The following is a 20,461-nucleotide window of genomic DNA, read 5'->3' on the forward strand; positions in this document are numbered from 1 at the left end:
ATATATATATATATATATATATATATATATATATATATATATATATATATATATATATATATATATATATATATATATATATACGGCTAGGTTATAATGTGGATGTACAACTGTCACACCCCCAAACCAAGGATGGCGGAAACGTCCGGGGGTGGAGGACTTCATGTAGAGTATCACAACAATGAGTATAATAGTGCTCAAAGTAAATACAACCATCATAAATATAATTGAAAAAGTTACATCAAAGTATATGTTTACATGATTCGAAACATTTACATTATGAAACAAAATGAGCTGTATAACGTTTTATCGTCCCATCCTCAAAACGTTGTTGGTTTCCTGTTTTCACTGAATTCCTGAGAATACAAGTAGTTTTGAAAAGTGTCAACACAAAGGTTGGTGAGTTCATAAGAGATTTTATTGGAGAAGTAGACCGTTTTCCTTGTAAAAATGATATGATATGTATTCAAAAAATCCGATATTTTCTTTATAAAGTTTATGTAATGTAGTCTCATAACCGACGACCAAAATGTACAAGTAACCTTTCTTATCAAAGGAAAATAAAATGCGCTTGAATTGTCATAAACGCGCTTGAATTAAATGAAGCTCCCGCAAAGTCTTATGTTTATTAATACTTTATGTATATGTAGTCCTAAGTCTCCGGACCAAGAAAATAACAAGTATTGTCTATACTTAACGTTATAAATGTGGTTTCAAATGATGTGTAGTCATAAATACCAAAACCGAAAGTGTGCAGTAATATCGGTACTTATTGAGATAAAAAGTGATTTTAAAATCGACATAAAACCCATTTAAGTTTTATAAAAATCCCGTAAACTTTCTGTATTGTTATATCCTTATGTGAGCCGCTATAATCATACTTAAGACTAAATGAACCTGCCACGACATTTCTCAGGCGTCGAAAAACTGAAATGACAATTGTCACCCGTAGACCTGCAGGTCCAACTGTAGCTAGCAGCAAGGTGTGGGGTGTCAAACCCAATATAGATCTATATACAACTATCACGTTCTCCCTCTAGGAGACTCTGATTATAACGAACAGGATTTTATATCCCGCACTCGGACGTACGGAAAGAGAATGTCTCACAATTTAGGTTAACAAGTTTACAAGTCGTATGCGGGAGTGTAAAATCTTTCTGTATGAATGTACCCTTTTCGTACGTGTGTGTCATGCGATGTATCATAAACTATACCTATTATAGTTTATCCAAAATGTTTGTAATATGTAAGAACTCTTTTATGAAAAAGCGTTAGGATTATGAAATCCACTAAACTATGCTTTTTATAGTTTTTATATATATATATATATATATATATATATATATATATATATATATGTGTGTGTGTGTGTGTGTGTGTGTGTGTGTTCTAAATAAATGAATAATCTTATCATGAATGACTCATTTTCAGTTTATGATGATAAACTAACAAGGTAACACATTCAATATGTAAAACTTGACATTATACACTTTGCTCAACATAATACAAAGTGTTATAAAAATTATAAGCTGTTAACCAATTTCCAGCCTTTCTACACTGTTTTTTTGAAAGTTCATAGAAAATTCATACGAAGTGGAAAACTAAATCCGTAAATTCTGGGAGTTCCCAAAATGTGTCTAGTTTACTCATAATTTTTATCATGATTTTTAATGACCTGCAACTTAGGTGGAAAAGTCCATAATCACAGACTGGTCCGGATTGGTGTTTGAAATGATAGGCAGTTTTGTAAAAATCACCATAAATTGTAGAAAAATCGTATGGAGGTGTGCAAGTAGTCATTTTAAAGCTAAGAAGTGGAACTACATGCACCTAAAACAGTTTTGAAAACTAAAATGTTTAAGAGGTCCAAAACAGTCCGTGAATGGAGTCCAACTTTTCTGATGAAAGCTGTTAGAAAATTTTAGTTATGTTCTTGGTGTTTTAACTTGTATTCCCCCCCTAAAAACTTGAGAAAATATGAAAATGTAGGGGTATGAACTCACCTTGTGTGATTTCAGTAGATAAGTGTTGAAGAAGAGAAGTGTTCAACCCAAGATCACTTGAAGAATCGCTTGAAGATTCGAAGCTCTAACACAAATATAATGGAGTTTGTGTAAGATATCCATGATTTGAGTGGAAATGATTGAGATAATCATAAAGGAAATGGATTATGCTTACCAAATGTGGAGGAAAAACTCAAGATCAGCCCTTGAATCTCGGATTTCTAGAGAGAGAAAGTGAGAGAGAAAGGAGTTTGATCTTCTTGTGAAATGAGAGCAAATGAGAGAAAATGAGGAGAGAGGATGAATATCCAGCTCTCAAAACGTGGAGATGGCTTGTGAGGGAGGTAAAAAGTACAAGGAAGTGACAAGGTATGGTGGGGAGGAGTGTGGGTTAATCATGGAGTGGGTATGGGGTTGCTTGCGTCATAAACTAAGGTAAGGTCAACACTCTTCTTTTGTACTTTACCAACTCCTTTTTAAATAAGATTTTATCCTTAAAATGTGATTAAATCATTAATTTAGGGGTCTTATCATTTAAAATAAAGTTTTGGGTGAAAATCCTATGTTAAAATAATTAAAAATGGGTTTAAAACGCAAAAATACGCAAAAACGGGTGAAATCCGAGCTTTCCCAGCGAGACTCTTCGGATCTCGGCCGAGGCTCGGTCTCTGGGCCGAAGTTCGGTCAGGTGGTGCTCGGTTCGGAGGTGAAGGCGCGAGCCAGAAGGAAGAAGCGAAGCAAGGGCTCGGTCCGATGAGAAGCAGTCCGAAGCGAAGGCCAGCAGTTCGGTCCGAAGAGAAGACAGAACCGAAGGAACTGTTGTGAACAGTAATGAACAGTACCTTCGGGTTCGGTTCTTCCTCTTATGTGATGTTCGGTTCGGATGAACAGTAGTCTCGGTTCGGACCTTCCTCTTGTGCGATGTTCGGTTCGGATGAACAGTAGTCTCGGTTCGGACCTTCATGAATAGTACTTTCGGTTCGGATGGTTCGTTTCCTTAAGTCTGTTTTTCGCGTAGACTTCAGTTTTTGGGCTATTTTCGCCAAATTCGGGGGTCGGAATGCCCCGAGTGATTATAGAAAGTTGGGGAGAGATTTCGAGAGAGATTTGAGAGAGATTCCACATACTCAGAGAGATTTGGGAGAGATTTGACATACTTGGAGAGATTTCACATACAGAGAGATATTTGGGAGAGATTTCACATACTTAGAGAGATTTGGGAGAGATTTGACATTCTTGGAGAGATTTCTCATACAAAGAGAGATTTGGGAGAGATTTCACATACTTAGAGAGATTTGGGAGAGATTTGACATACTTGGAGAGATTTCACATACAGAGAGATATTTGGGAGAGATTTCACATACTTAGAGAGATTTGGGAGAGATTTGACATTCTTGGAGAGATTTCTCATACAAAGAGAGATTTGGGAGAGATTTCACATACTTAGAGAGATCTGGGAGAGATTTGACATACTTGGAGAGATTTCACATACAAAGAGAGATTTGGGAGAGATTTGGCATACTTGGAGAGATTTTACATACAGAGAGATATGTGGGAGAGATTTCACATACTTAGAGATATGTGGGAGAGATTTCACATACTTAGAGATATGTGGGAGAGATTTCACATACTTAGAGATATGTGGGAGAGATTTCACATACTTAGAGATATGTGGGGGAGATTTCACATACTTAGAGATATGTGGGAGAGATTTCACATACTTAGAGATATGTGGGAGAGATTTCACATACTTAGAGATATGTGGGAGAGATTTCACATACTTAGAGATATGTGGGAGAGATTTCACATACTTAAAGATATGTGGGAGAGATTTCACATACTTAGAGATATGTGGGAGAGATTTCACATACTTAGAGATATGTGGGAGATATTTCACATACTTAGAGATATGTGGGAGAGATTTCACATACTTAGAGAGATTTGGGAGAGATTTGACATTCTTGGAGAGATTTCTCATACAAAGAGAGATTTGGGAGAGATTTCACATACTTAGAGAGATTTGGGAGAGATTTGACATACTTGGAGAGATTTCACATACAGAGAGATATTTGGGAGAGATTTCACATACTTAAAGATATGTGGGAGAGATTTCACATACTTAGAGATATGTGGGAGAGATTTCACATACTTAGAGATATGTGGGAGATATTTCACATACGTAGAGATATGTGGGAGAGATTTCACATACTTAGAGATATGTGGGAGAGATTTCATTGGTGACCTTTTTGAGTGTCCGGCTACGCACTGCAAGGTCCGTAAACCCCATTAAGCCTTGTTTAGGGATCTTGCATACTCCCGATGAGTATGTAATATTGTTTTATCGGTTTGGCTTTCCACGTACCACCGTTTTAGGTTAAGGAGATCTAGGTGAACGCACTTTTCGATTTATGATCTCTCATTAGAATAGAGAGTTGTTTAGAAGTTACATAACGTAATCTCTAGTACTCACGGCAAATTGAGTTGACCGGTTTGACTTGTTGACTTTAGTTGACTTTGACTTGACCGAAAATTTACGGTTGTCACAACAACTATTGTGTGGACGTGTGGATAATGTTATTTTATGAAAATTACTAAGAGAATATGTTGTTAGTAATGTGAATACGTTCAATCTCACAAAACTATTGTTATTTTAATGGATTCTCACTAATTCTAATTCATTTTTGTTATCATTCATTGTTTTTTTATTTTTTTTTAATTCTTACAAAATACGACTCAATAAACTGTTGGAATAAATGTCTAAGGCTGTAACTATATCCGGTTGTGCATGGTCCTTTTGGGTTGCCTTCACCATAGCAACTTGATAGGATGATTTATTAAGAGAGAATAAATATTATTAATATATTATGAGAATAATATAATGAATAATATATTTGATATTTGATTAATATAAGTCATAGAATTAATTAGAATTAATTTGGTGACTTAAAGAGATTAATTAAATAAAGGGGTATAAACTGTCAATTGTTTGATAGTTAAGCTTTGGACTGTAAATCCATTTGGATATACTATGGACGAATTCTAAGAGCTTTAGGATAGCTAAAATCGTCCATATGATTATCTAGGAATGGATTTGGATAGCCTTAAGAGAAGATTATCTGATAGGGACTTATCTGTAATCCTTAAGGAGTCTACAAGTATAAATAGACCCCATGGCTGATGGAATTCGACACTTGACCTAAAGAAAGGAACCTCTAGTCGAAATTCCTCCCCTCTCCTCTCTCCCAAATCATCCTCCTTGCTTTGGTGTTTGTAAGCCATTAGAGGAGTGACATTTGTGACTCTAGAAGCTCCAAGACCTCAAGATCAACAAGGAACTCAAAGGTATGATTCTAGATCTGTTTCAATGTTCTTATTTAACCTAATTAGTAATTAGAAGTCTTGGATTCAAAGCATGTTTATTAGAAAGCCTAGATCCGAGCATTAGGGTTTTGCATGCGCACATAGGAAAGTTCTTATGGCTAAAACCCATCAGTGGTATCAGAGCCTAGCTTGGTTTTCTGTAAATTGTTGCTTGATTAACTGATACAAACCTGCAAAATTCGATTTTTGGTTTCTGAGTCATGGACTCGGCGAGTCTCAAAGAGGACTCGGCGAGTAGGCCTGACTCGGCGAGTCCCTTTGTGCACTCGGCGAGTCCAGGCGTCAGGAATGGCCAGATTCGGGATTTCTTTGTGTTTATCTTATCTTAACTTACCATAAACTAATTAGATCAATATTAATTCGTTTTTCTGGTAAATATAACTATTATCTTGATCTAGTTAAAGGTAATTATCAACTAATTAAATATTTAATTTCCTTATATGATAATTAATTAATTATTTTGATTATTTTGGTAATTATCTTAAAAAGAAATCTTGAATAAATCAAATATAGATAATTAGGATATTAATTGTTAATTGGAATTATTTGTTATTTGATCCTCCATGTTTTAAATGTTTAAAACCTACCCTCTTGTTTTGAAATTTACTTTTGTGATTAAAAGTTTTAATTTAGACAACTTAAATTTCAAACCCTAGATTTTAAAAGTTTTAAAATACAACCCTATACTAATATGATATTACTAGAATAATATATATATATATATATATATATATATATATATATATATATATGTATAACTAAATGCTAGTCTTACCGTTAGTAGGCCTCATTCACGAAGCCAATCTATAAGGTGGGTATAAGGTTGCGGCCTATAAAATGGCGCTTAATGGGTGTACACTCACACCCACCGCTTGCTTGATTGGTGAAGGGTCGTTAGCCGAACGGGTAGGATAGGGCAACCTCATCCTCTCATTAAAAGTATAATAAGAAATATAAAGTAACTACACATTATTTTTTTTTAAAATTTCCCAATCCTAGTTACTTTAGGAAAAGTGAATTGATGCAATCCCATGAAATTACACTTTGCACCTTGCTAAGATGTTAGTGGAGCGCGTGTGGTTTACCGGCACACTAATTGGTTCTAAGCGAAGGTGGCAAAGGGTGATTCATTGTTTATCATAGTTCGATGGAGCGTGTGTGGTTTACCGGCACATCGAATAGATGATCGTTACAATGAAGGCACCATGTGAATTTGCATGGTAATTCACACCCGCTTTGTGATCCTCGGCATCCCAGTCACAAACAAGAGGGGCATGTCGAGATTTAAACATGCCATTGACTAGTTTCAATGAATCTCATCCGAACCTAGGAATTCTCAAAAAACACTTAGGTCTAATAGTTTAGGTTTTCGTGATGGAGAATTAGTGAATCGTCATTCACTTACCTTCAATTTATTTACATGATAGATTACGGCATCCCTCTTCTAGTATGTAAATGTTATTGTTGGATCCTAGCCCTAATCTTCTTATTAGGTGATAATTAGGGATTCTTATTCTAATCTATCTTTGTCCTTTTCTAATTGTAGATGTCGAACGGAAACAACGCTGCTGCTAGTTCCTTCATATTGATGAGCCTTTGCTAAAAGGTTACCTTCGATGGAACTAACTTTAGCGAATGGATAAGATACATTCGCACCATTGCTCGCTATGAGGACAAAGAGTATGTCCTTGATGAGAAGCTCGAGAAAATCAACACCGAAATCGCTACTCCAGCCGAAATCACCGCCTTTGAAACTCATGAGCGAGATGCAACGAAGGTACATTGCATCATGATCGCCACCATGAACTCCGAATTCCAAAAGTCCTACGAGGACATGTACCCGTACGAGATGCATCAAGACTTATTGGAGAGGTACCACCAAAACGCGAGACAAGAGAGGTACGAGATTTTCACTAACATGATTTCCGCAAAGATGGGTCATGGAGAATCTCTTACCGTGCACTTGCAAAAGATGCAAAGGTATGTCGACCGCCTTCGCAAGTTAAATGTTGACTTCGGTGAGGATTTGGCGATCGACATGGTGCTTCACTCTTTGCCTCCGATGTACAACCAATTTAGGATGACCTACCACATGAACAAAGAAGAGGTCACCCTAAGCAAACTCCAAGGTCTCTTGAGGGTTGCCGAGAGCAACTTCAAAGACAAGTCTGTTGCACCTACTCCCAATCCGCTCGCTGCTCCTGTCTTGGCAATTAGACAAGGGAAGGGAAAGAAGAGGAAAGCTTCATCGAAGAACTATCGCAAGGTGAAAGCCCGAGATGGTGCCTCTTCTAGTGGGACCAAAGTTGATCCCGCCAAGCCCTGCTCTAACCCGAAGGAGGCAGAGTGCCACCACTGCCACAAGATAGGACATTGGAAGAGAAGCTGCCCGGATTACCTGCAAGCCATCAAAGAAGGAAAGATCAAGCCATCTTTCGCAGGTATATACACAATCAAATCTAACGATTCTAATCATGCTATTTCTTGGGTCCTTGATACCGGTTGTGGTTATCACATTTGTTCTAATGTGCAGGGACTAAGAAGAAGTAGGGATGTGGAGCAAGGAAGGATCAATCTAATCATGGGGAACAGAAGATCGTCGCCTGTGACCAAGATTGGAATGTATTCCTTAGTGCTTAGGAATAGTTTAGTTTTAGATTTGAACAATTGTTGCTATTCGCCAGAAATGGCAAGAAACATCATTTCATTTCATGGTTTATATAGACAAGGATTTAGATTTTCTTTTAATAATGAGAATGGTTCTATTTTGGCTTATCTAAATGGTGTCTTTTACTTTGAAGCTATACCATGTAATGGAATATATGAAACCGTTATGATTGTTGATAACTTTGGAAATGATGTTTTGAATATTGATTCTTCCACTAGTATGGATAAAGCATCCTTGTGGCATTGTCGTCTTGGACATGTCAACAAGAAACGCATAGCCCAACTCCAAAAGGATGGAGTGTTGGAGTCATTCGACCTTAGGGAAGATGACACATGCGAGTCTTGTTTGCTTGGAAAGATGACTAAGTCGCCCTTCACGAGTACTTGTGAAAGAGGCGAGGGTCTATTGGACCTAATACATACCGATGTATGTGGACCGTTTAGATCAAACACGAAGGATGGAAACCGCTTCTATGTGACTTTTACCGATGACTATAGTAGATATGGGTATATCTACTTAATCAAGCAAAAGTCAGACACCTTTGAAAAGTTCAAAGAGTTTAAGAATGAAGTGGAGAATCAATTGGGCAGGAAAATCAAGATGCTTCGATCCGATCGAGGAGGAGAGTACCTAAGTCTTGAATTCCACGATTATCTCAAGGAGTGTGGAATAGTTTCGCAATTGACGCCTCCTAGGACACCGCAGTTGAATGGTGTGGCAGAAAGGCGTAATCGAACCTTATTGGATATGGTTCGCTCTATGATGAGTCGTGCTTCACTACCAATCTCTTTTTGGGGGTATGCCTTAGAGACTGCCGCCCATATCCTTAACCGAGTCCCTACTAAGAAGGTTGCCAAAACACCTCACGAGATGTGGACAGGGAAAGCTCCCTCGTTGGCACATATCAAGGTTTGGGGTTGCGAGGCTTTCGTGAGACGAGATACTCACGACAAGCTTGAACCTCGAAGTGAGCGATGTATTTTCATCGGCTACCCGCAGACATCCTTTGGATATCTCTTCTATAGACCGAAGGACAATGTTGTCTTCGTTGCAAGGAGATGAGTTTTCCGAGAGCGAGAACTCATAAGCCAAGGAGACAGTGGGAGGCAAATCGAACTTGAGGAGATTCAAGATTCGATAGATGAAGGAACCTCTACCGCTGGCGTTCAACCCGAGGAGGAAACTCCGGTTGAACCGATTGACGAATCCTTACCTCTTAGACGTTCCGATAGAGTTAGAGTTCATCCCCAGTTCTATGGTTTTCATATTACTACCTAAGGGGACACGTATATTAGTGATGGTACACTAGTAAACCTTGATGAACCTAATAGCTATGAGGAAGCCATGGCAGGCCCGGAGTCTGTAAAGTGGAAAGAGGCAATGGATAGCGAGATCCAATCCATGTATGATAACCAAGTTTGGAATTTGGTTGATTACGTGCCCGGACGTAAGACCGTTGGGTGCAAATGGATCTTCAAGAAGAAGACCGACGTGGACGGGAACGTACACACGTATAAAGCGCGATTGGTTGCGAAGGGCTTTACTCAAACTCCCGGAGTTGACTATGATGAGACCTTCTCACCAGTTGCAAAGATTAAATCTATTAGAGTGATGCTAGCAATTGCCGCATTTCATGATTATGAGATTTGGCAAATGGATGTCAAGACCGCTTTCCTTAATGGAAAGTTGGCTGAGGATGTTTACATGGCTCAGCCAGAGGGGTTTGTGGATCCGAAGCATCCGGATAGAGTGTGTAAGCTTGAGAAGTCCATTTATGGACTTAAGCAAGCATCTCGCAGATGGAATCTTTGTTTCGATGAGAAAGTCAAAGAGTTTGGATTTGTACGAAGCGAAGACGAATCTTGTGTATATGTCAAAGCCAGTGGGAGTATAGTAAGCTTTCTCGTTCTATATGTCGATGACATTTTACTCATAGGAAACGACATCCCGACTCTGCAGGAGGTTAAGTCCTGGCTCGGGAAGTGCTTCGCTATGAAGGACCTCGGAGAGGCTTCTTACATTTTGGGAATAAGGATAGTAAGAGAAAGAAGTAAGAGACTAATTGGACTTAGTCAAAATACTTACTTAGAGAAAGTACTAAAACGCTTTAGTATGGAAAATTCGAAGAAGGGAGAACTACCGATACAAAGTAATGCCAAATTGAGTAAGACTCAAAGTCCGAGTACTGAAGCTGAAATAGCAGAAATGAGCCGAGTACCATACGCTTCCGCAGTTGGCTCAATCATGTACGCTATGACTTGTACTCGCCCTGATGTAGCCTTCGCTTTGAGCATGGTTAGCAGATATCAAGGGAATCCTAGCAAAGCACATTGGATTGCGGTGAAGAATATCCTTAAGTACCTTCGGAGGACGAAGGAATGGTTCTTAGTCCTCGGAGGGAGTGATGACTTGAAGGTGCGAGGGTATAGTGACGCCAGTTTTCAGACCGACAGGGACAACTATCGTTCGCAGTCGGGCTGGGTCTTTACCCTAAATGGAGGAGCGGTGACATGGAAAAGTTCCAAGCAGGAAACTGTAGCTGATTCAACGTGCGAATCAGAGTACATTGCAGCGAGCGAAGCGTCGAAGGAGGCAATATGGCTAAAGAACTTCATCAGTGATCTTGGAGTTGTACCTGCCATAAAGGAGCCCATGGAGATTTTCTGTGATAACGAAGGAGCGGTTGCCTTGACCAAGGAACCGAGGGATCATGGTAGATCAAGACATATCGACAGAAAATATCACTTCATCAAACATCGTGTAGAAGAAGGACAACTCGTAGTGAAGAGGATATCATCAGAAGATAACCCAGCAGATCCGCTTACGAAGGGACTGAGTAGGGTTAAGCACTTGCAGCATGCTAGGAGTATTGGGCTGAAGGATGATATTAGCATAGATTAGATAGTATTAGAAACGTGTAATAGATAAATGTAATTGACATTTGATGATTAAATAAAGGAGTTTTATTTATAAGTAATGTTACTATCTTATGTTAATTGTTTAGCTATTGTTTCACTTTGCATGTTTTGACTTCCAGAATAATTGAAATTATTAGGAATAATAGAATTGTTCAAATTGTCCACAATCGTTCATATGTTGGAAGTAGATATGAAAAAAGATTGTCATGAATTGGTGTGTAGAATGTCTAAATGGTGTTAGACATAGCAAAGGATTGCTGCAACGTTCATGAGTGCTTATGAACTAGTTTTGAGCATTGGAATAAACCCGCGCTTGCTGGAATCACCTTATGGAATACGATATAAAAGGTGATCGCAAGACGATAATATCATATAGTCTTAAAACCTAGATATATGGTTTATTATTTGTCAATTGATTGTACATTGATAATACGAAAACGCATCAGTAACTTGATGTTATAAAACGTATTGTTGTGTATAGTTGGTTAATGAATAAGTAAATGCATATAAGTCGAAGTTTATCTGTAATTTTTATCTAAGAAGGTAAAAGCGATATCTCGGCCGCTCGATGATTTGATTTGACTTATGTGCCGGGCCCGGTCAGAACTAAATTGATGTGTTCGATTAAGTTCTATGTCAAATAAATCAGAGATCGAGAAACCTAAATGCTTGACTAACCATTCCATAGGATTGTCAGCATGATATCTAACAGAGGACTGTACGTTCCCTTATCTAAAGGACAAGATTGATTAGATCAGAGTTGACAGCGTCTTTGAGAGCTACGATTGCAAGCCGAATTGTACTTGTATAGTTACTAGACTTATCCAAGTGGGAGACTGTTGGAATAAATGTCTAAGGCTGTAACTATATCCGGTTGTGCATGGTCCTTTTGGGTTGCCTTCACCATAGCAACTTGATAGGATGATTTATTAAGAGAGAATAAATATTATTAATATATTATGAGAATAATATATTTGATATTTGATTAATATAAGTCATAAAATTAATTAGAATTAATTTGGTGACTTAAAGAGATTAATTAAATAAAGGGGTATAAACTGTCAATTGTTTGATAGTTAAGCTTTGGACTGTAAATCCATTTGGATATACTATGGACGAATTCTAAGAGCTTTAGGATAGCTAAAATCGTCCATATGATTATCTAGGAATGGATTTGGATAGCCTTAAGAGAAGATTATCTGATAGGGACTTATCTGTAATCCTTAAGGAGTCTACAAGTATAAATAGACCCCATGGCTGATGGAATTCGACACTTGACCTAAAGAAAGGAACCTCTGGTCGAAATTCCTCCCCTCTCCTCTCTCCCAAATCATCCTCCTTGCTTTGGTGTTTGTAAGCCATTAGAGGAGTGACATTTGTGACTCTAGAAGCTCCAAGACCTCAAGATCAACAAGGAACTCAAAGGTATGATTCTAGATCTGTTTCAATGTTCTTATTTAACCTAATTAGTAATTAGAAGTCTTGGATTCAAAGCATGTTTATTAGAAAGCCTAGATCCGAGCATTAGGGTTTTGCATGTGCACATAGGAAAGTTCTTATGGCTAAAACCCATCATAAACATCCTGATAACATTCTGACAGAATGATAATAATTAAAAAAAGTGTATAATAACCTTATAGACGATTTAATTAGCGAAAATGTTTAATAATTAAAATAATTATATAAGATTGAACGAATTCATATTATTAAACAACATATTTTCTTTGTAATTCTCACAGAATAACATTATCCACACGTCCACACAATAGATGTCAATCCACATTTGAACCTAGCTTCTCTCTCTCTCTCTCTCTCTCTCTCTCTCTCTCTCTCTCTCTCTTTTTCTGTATATATATATATATATATATATATATATATATATATATATATATATATATATATATATATATATTAATATTGATATGTTTTTCTACAAAAAAAACATTCTTAAAATAAAAATATGAATTATAAAAATATCAACACTACTAATACTACATTTAATAATAATAAGTTGAAATTGGATTATCTATTAAAATAATAAAAGTTTATTTTATTTAATTTGATATGTTTATATGGTTGAAGACCGTGGGTCTAAAAATAATATGTATTTCGTTCTTTCTTATATAGTAAATGACTTACAAACCCAACGAAGTTTCCAAACCGTTCAGAAAACCACCATAATGTTTTGTCGGTTCAAAACAACCTAACGAACTTAACATTTTGTCTAAAAAACCAACGAATTTTCCAAACCATAAAAAAACCTCAATCATGTTTTGTCTGTTCAAAAGATTAAGTTCGTTGGGGGTTTTTTTTAACCGACAAAATGAAACATCCTAAACTCATGATCAAAAATTTCATTTTTAATAATTAAATAAAACCATAGTTACCAAAACATCCGTCAAAAAACATAAGTCATAGTATCTCAAAACATCATAATCAGATTATCCATATCAAAAACATATGTCAATACATCAGAGTAAACATCTCAGGCTAAAACATTGTGGTAAGTGCAACACAGTCATCCCGGGCTCTTCCCCTTGTTACCAGAAGTACCTGAAACCAAACCTGAAAACCGTAAGCACGAAGCTTAGTGAGCTTCCCCAAACTACCGCATACCATACACATAATCATATATAAACATATCATGGGCCCCGCCCCGCCCCACCCAGTAGCAAGCAAAGCTCGGTATATATATTACATATCAACAAATACACATATAATAATCACATAACATAAGCATATAAACGTTGATCGGGCATTGCCCGACATCGAACCGTAGTCTGAAAAGCATATAAACATTCTTCGGGCATTGCCCGACATCAGACCGTAATCCGGTAGCATACAAACATTCCTCAGAAACCGCCCGACATCAGATCGTAATCCGGAAAGCATATAAACATTCCTCGGGCATCGCCCGACATAAGATCGTAATCCGGAGAACATATAAACCTACATCAGGCACTGCCCGACATCGGACCGTAGCCTGGGATTAATACTATCATAAATACGCCCCGACATTGATACCTTTGACCTGTTCAAAAAGGAGGAAACTCACCTCGAATGTCGGATGATAGCTGAAACGTCCCTGCTCCGAAATCGGCAATACTCAATCCCTGAACCAAGTGAGCAATCCATCAAAATCCTGAAATACCCAAAATGCCCTCAGAAATCAAACTTGGTTAACCATGGTCAAAATCAAGGTCAACAATCCATGTTGACCCAACTCGTCGAGTGCATCTATCAACTCGTCGAGTTCCTTCAGTCTTCAGAAAATTGAGAAAACCCTAGCCAACTCATCGAGTCATCTCAACAACTCGTCGAGTTTTCTCAGTAATCAGAAAGGTCGGGGGACCACGATCCAACTCGTCGAGTTGGATAAGCAACTCGTCGAGTGTTCCTAGTCTTAACTCATTCAGTCACTTCCAAGCGAGTCTAATGTCTCCAAACCATAGATTTGGTCCCCTAGGGCTGATATTCCACATAAAGTTGCTAACTTTATGCTCATGCATGGTATCAAGAGGCTAAAAACACTAAAACTAAGCTTTGTAAGAGACCTAGGGCATGAATGAGGGCCAAGACTTGATAAAGTTGGCAACAATAAGTCTCAAAAGGCCATGTAATGTCTACATCTGAAGTCATAACTTCAAGACATGCTCAAATCCAAGAATGACTCAAAAATAAGCTACTAAAGGCCATAAGCTTCTCAATGAAGAGATCTATTAAATAAATGGTCAAGGTATTAACTTTATACCTTAATATGGCTGCCACAATAGAGGAATTCCCGGATCCAAAGCTTCTCCCTTCAACTAAGCAACACCAAACTTCAAACTCCTTCAATAAAGCACCAAAGAAAACACTATTTACACTCACACACACTCAAAATGATAGAAAGCACGAATTAGGGTTTTGCTGGACGGAGGGAACGATAAGGAAGGCCATAATTAAACATTAAAGCCTTTAAATAGGGTACAAAACCCTGAAAATTAGGGTTTCATTTATGACATCCTATTCGTCGAGTTGAGGCCTCCCAACTCGTCGAGTAGGTTTCTTAACCCGCGTCCTAAATCATCTCTACTCGACGAGTCTGGGGCTCCCAACTCATCGAGTTTCTCTACAAAAGTGAATAAATTATAATTTTAAATACATACCAAGAATCAGACGTTACACAAAACATGATTGGAGTTTTTTGAATGGTTTGAAAACTTCGTTGGTCTGACAAGTCATTTTCTCGATATGGTAATAAGCCACGTCACCTGTTTCTCTTTTTTGACTTCTATAGAATTGAACAAAAATATAACTTAGTTGGACTTTTTAGACAAAGTGTTCAGTTCGTTGGGTTTTCTTAAACAAACAAAACATGATTGAGTTTTTTGAACGGTTTGGAAACTTCTTTGGGCTCGGAAGTCATTTTCCATTCTTATATTCCATGTTCTATATATATATGTATGTATATATATATATATATATATATATATATATATATATATATAAAAAGCATATTAGTTATATATTGAATTTTAAAAGGTACAAGATACAAAACTTTTTGTATAAATCAATTATGCATAACAAAATCATTAATACTTTCTAAAACTTAAAGGACCTTAATTAAGGAAGGTTATTAAAAAAATTAATTTGGAGCAAAATACCAATTTTAAAATATTAAATCCATCTATATAATTTTATTTATATTTTTTTTAAACTAGATGTCAATAATAATTAATTACCTCAAATGTATAAATATACAATATAAATATAAGTTCTAAACATAACTATTTTAATTAAAATTGATAATTATTCTTATTACATAATAACTAATAATAAAATCTAATAATTATTTTCCTATAAGAAAACTATTCGACCAAAAAACTATTTATCGTAGTTGTTATATATATATATATATATATATATATATATATATATATATATATATATATATATATATATATATATATATATATATATATATATATATATATATATATATATATATATATGGAAAAATGAATATACCCTTAAGGGTATATAAGCTTAAGTACCCAAAACTCACTATATTACGTCGTTTTGTATCATATGAAACATTCTAATTCTCCAATGTTCTTATAATTTAACTTCTAATTTGATTATTTCCAAGATTTTTATAAATTACACATTTATCTTCGTTTTATATAATTTTCATTTTCAAGTATAATATATATAGCCTAGTAGGTGTTCGAAAAAAAAGATTTGGTGTAAGAGCAATATAATAGAGAAATTTCGAATATCTTGAAAGTAAATCAAGTTAAGGTTGAAGTTTAAAAACATTATATTGAGTATATCAAACAAAATGACGTATTATAGTGTGTTTGGATACCTAAGCTTATATACCCTTAAGGGTATATTCACTTTTCCATATATATATATATATATATATATATATATATATATATATATATATATATATATATATATATATATATAGAGAGAGAGAGAGAGAGAGAGAGAGAGAGAGAGTTAGGTTCAAATATTTTCAGTATCTATTGTGTGCCTGTATGATTGATTCTGGACCAATCATTTTAGTTATTTTAAGAAATTAATTAATGCTTATTAAATGCTGAAGATTTAATTAATACATATTATATCTTCAACATGTAATATGCATTAATTACTTTCTTAAAATAACTAAAATGATTGGTCCAGAATCAGTCATACATGCACACAATAGATAGTGAAAACAAAATAACCTAACCCTATATATATATATATATATATATATATATATATATATATATATATATATATATATATATATATATATATATATATATATATATATATATATATATATATATATATATTGCAATGTATTATAATTTATGTAGACTTTTGTAACCAAAAAACAAGTCTTTTACTTTTTTTTAGTGGTTCTTTTCTACCTATACACCACCAACATCTTTGTCTGTTGCTGCTGTAGCCTGTAGCCGTCACCATCGCTACCCCCCTCCACCACTACTACCGACGCCTTAACAACTAACCACCTTTGCCATCTTTGACACCTCTGCCATCTCAACAACCACCTCTTTCAATTCCTCCACCACCACCACCTCCTCAGCCCCCACCACCAACCACGGTTGGTGCAACTACCATCACCGTCACTACCTCAACCAACACCACCTCTGCCACCACGGTTCAGGTTCATTTGATACCATGCTAATTTTATGAGACCGTAATACTAAATCTAAAAATAATTTTAAAATGCAAAATAAAAGAAAAAATCAAAAAATTCTTTTTTTAATTATTATTTTCGGAACTTTAATTACCTAAAAAAATTAAATAAAAAAATTACCATTTTTTTTAAAATACATGAAATATTCTGATAGAACATTGCAAAACATTATAATTTATAGTAACCCAAAAAAACAACTCTTTTACCTTTTTTTTTTTGCCGTTATTTTTCACTTATACATCACCAACATTTTTGTCTGTTGCCGCTGTAGCCTATAGCCGTCACCACTACTACCCCTCCACCACTACTACTGCCACCTTAAGAACCAACCACCTTTGCCATCTTTGACATCTCTGCCGTCTCAACCACCCCCTCTTTCAATTTCTCAACCACCACCACCTTCTTAGCAACCACCACCAACCATGGTTTCCGCAACTACCACCACCGTCACCACCTCAACCAACACCACCTCCGCCAGCACCATCGATGCAACCGTTACCACCACAACCACCACTGTCATTTTCTACCATTTAGATGTCAATGTGGTTAATGTGTGTATGTATATATGATTTGTTTGTTTAATATGATATTATGATCTATGATCAATGTGGTTTAATATCTATGCATAAGGCAGGATTTGAACGACAAACACTGCAGAATAACATCTACGTAAGCGTTATACACAAGTTTTACCGTAGTATTTGATTGACCTTTTTCCTCCTCCAAATGACGAACTTGTAGCTAATCCCATCAGTTTTATTTTTACATATATTGCATGCTCCTACAAATCAAACATTCAATTGCACCTGTGAAAATTAAATTGACGAGACGACTAAGAAAGACTCGGAACTTGCGACAACGATTCACCATAAAAGGTCACACATTCACAAGAGACCAGCAATGATCAAATCCAGTCAATTCTCGCAGCAGCCATGAACATGATCATAAACTTTAGCCACCAATCGAAGCGCATCCTTCTTATGTGAAACAGTTCCAACTGTTGCCAAAGTAGTAATCTCCTTCATCCCCTCCGGCACTTCCCAATCAAACGAGTAAACAAGATTCGATAGAGCCAGCTCCACCATCACAGCTCCCATCGTCATCCCCGGACACCCTCTCCGACCAGAACCAAACGGAATCAACTCAAAATCACTTCCTTTGTAATCAACGCTACTTCCCATGAACCTCTCTGGGTCGAACTCTTCGGGGGTTTTCCAACATTTTCGGTCTCTCCCCACTGCCCAAGCGTTCACGTACACCAGAGTCTTCTTTGGTATCTCGTATCCATCTAGAATACATCGATCTCTCGATTCACGTGGGACTAAAAGGGGTGCAACTGGGTACAATCTATATGTCTCTTTGATTACTGCTTTCAGATAGTTGAGCTTATAAAGATCATCTTCATGTACTTTCCCTTTGTCCCCGATTGCATTCCTCAGTTCTTGTTGAACTTTCTTTAAACATTCAGGGTTCTTCATCAGCAAAGTCATCGTCCACACTACTACCGCAGCGCCTGTTTCTGTCCCACCTATCAAGATATTCTGAAAAATTCAAACACAGTTAATACTAGAAAATTGGGTATTATTAGATGTTTTAAAACGATTAGAGGATTGAATTACGCACCATGAGCACAGCTTTGATGTTATCAAAGGTTAGATCCATGGAGGAATCTGAGTTTTGTTTGAGTTTTAGCAAGATATCAACCATGTCTTCTTGCATTTCATTTGGCCTGTTTCGATTTAGATGCTCATCGATGAGATTTTGATAGCACTCATCCATGTCTTTGAAGTTCTTTTCGAGTCTAGACATGCTTCCATTCAGTTTATCAAGCCACCCCATGAATGGAAAATAATCTCTATAATAAAAGTTAACAAGCAAAGCTTGACACTCTAGCAAAAGCTCATGAAATCGTCTCACTTCTTTCTGTTCATTATCGTAAACATATGGCCTCTTCCCAAAAGCTACCCTATAAACAATATTACTCATCAGAATCATCACAATTTCACTTAAATTGATCACTTCTTGTTTGATCGAAATTCGGATCTTAATAGTATCAATCATAGTGAATACTTCGTCTTCACGAACAAAACAAAACGAGTTCACTTGTTTCAAAGAGAACAAATGAACGTTACAAATCTTTCTCATTTCTCTCCAATACTCATTGTAAGGTGACCAAGCTACATCTTTATTGCTGTACGAGATCTTTTTCGTACCTGTGAACAGAGGCCTCGTGCAGAAAACCAAATCTTCGGTTTTCAAGACTTGTTTGGCCATTTCAGCAGAGGAAACAACGAGGGTCTGGATGAAACCAAGGCGCAGGGACATTAAAGGGCCATAACGTTTGGAGAGACGCCATAGGTGGTCTGATAGGTTGGTGGTGTCGAGCTGGTGCAGGTTTCCGATTATAGGAAGTCCGGGAGGTCCTGGTGGCAGACGGTGGACGGTTTTGGAAAGAAAGCTTGTAAGTTTGTATAGAATGATGAGGAAGAAGGCAGGGAGAAGTAATAGCGTGATTAAAACTGACACCATTTCCATATCTGTTTGTTGAAGATGAGGTCGAAGTGAGGAAGACTGCATGTATATATCTTAATTTATATAGTATTTCTCTCCCTCGATAATGCAATAATCATGAACAAAATGATGGTTGAAATTTTGACTTGGTGGTTGCGGCGGACATCAGCAGGAGATAGGCTGTCATGCACGCCTCCTTTCATGGAACTGAAGGCAGTGAAGTGGCCAGCTGTGGGCCTGTGTGATATACGTGTTTAACTTCAAGCCTCATTTGATTTCTTTTTTTTTTTAGTCTTACGTAAAAAATCAGAAGTCAAACTCGATCCCCATATATATCGGTTTCCGCCATCAGTGAACCTCTATATTCGGAACGACAATCAACGGGTACACCGCACATAATCAACAATGGCGGTTCCTTCTGTGAGGTTGGTTTTTCAGAGCATTTATAATGAAAGCCATGGCCGGATCCCAGGCCTCCCAGGTTTTTAGCGTCGTAATGCGCGCGGTAGACTTTGAGAAGGCAAATGAAAAATAAGATTGAAGCTCAACCTGCCTTATTTTGTTTAACTCAAATTCGAATATGTAAAAGTAATATAGTGATGTGCTAGTTACTATATAATAACTTTTTGATATCCAAAGAAAACCATAATTTCTCTTTGTCGATTTGGGGAGAAATAATATTTGCTTATTACATTTGAGGAGATTCTTTTGAAGTCAAAAAAATTAAGTGTTTCTAATTAATTTAATTTGTATTTTGTAATCATACATTTTATGAGTA

At 36.6% G+C, this 20,461-nt stretch overlaps 1 protein-coding gene across 1 annotated transcript; it reads right to left on the reverse strand.

Moving 5' to 3' along the window:
- Positions 1 to 16,871: 16,871 nt before the first annotated feature.
- LOC111915725 (cytochrome P450 71A1) lies at positions 16,872 to 19,740 on the reverse strand. Its single transcript, XM_023911365.2, has 2 exons — positions 18,796 to 19,740; positions 16,872 to 18,713 (listed from the first exon to the last, which is right to left on the reverse strand). Exons 1-2 carry the CDS (start codon positions 19,705 to 19,707, stop codon positions 18,087 to 18,089), a joined length of 1,539 nt encoding a protein of 512 aa, XP_023767133.1. The 5' UTR covers positions 19,708 to 19,740; the 3' UTR covers positions 16,872 to 18,086.
- Positions 19,741 to 20,461: the final 721 nt, after the last annotated feature.

Source organism: Lactuca sativa, chromosome 1 (genome assembly GCF_002870075.4).
Source record: "Lactuca sativa cultivar Salinas chromosome 1, Lsat_Salinas_v11, whole genome shotgun sequence".
Classification (NCBI taxonomy): Eukaryota; Viridiplantae; Streptophyta; class Magnoliopsida; order Asterales; family Asteraceae; genus Lactuca; species Lactuca sativa.

Bases quoted from the DNA above. Each gene is read 5' to 3' on its own strand.
- LOC111915725 (XM_023911365.2), bottom strand. From the start codon at position 19,707: ATGGAAATGGTGTCAGTTTTAATCACGCTATTACTTCTCCCTGCCTTC. The intron at 18,714-18,795 runs GTGCGTAATTCA...TGAATTTTTCAG, and splicing joins ACATCAAAGCTGTGCTCATG to AATATCTTGATAGGTGGGAC.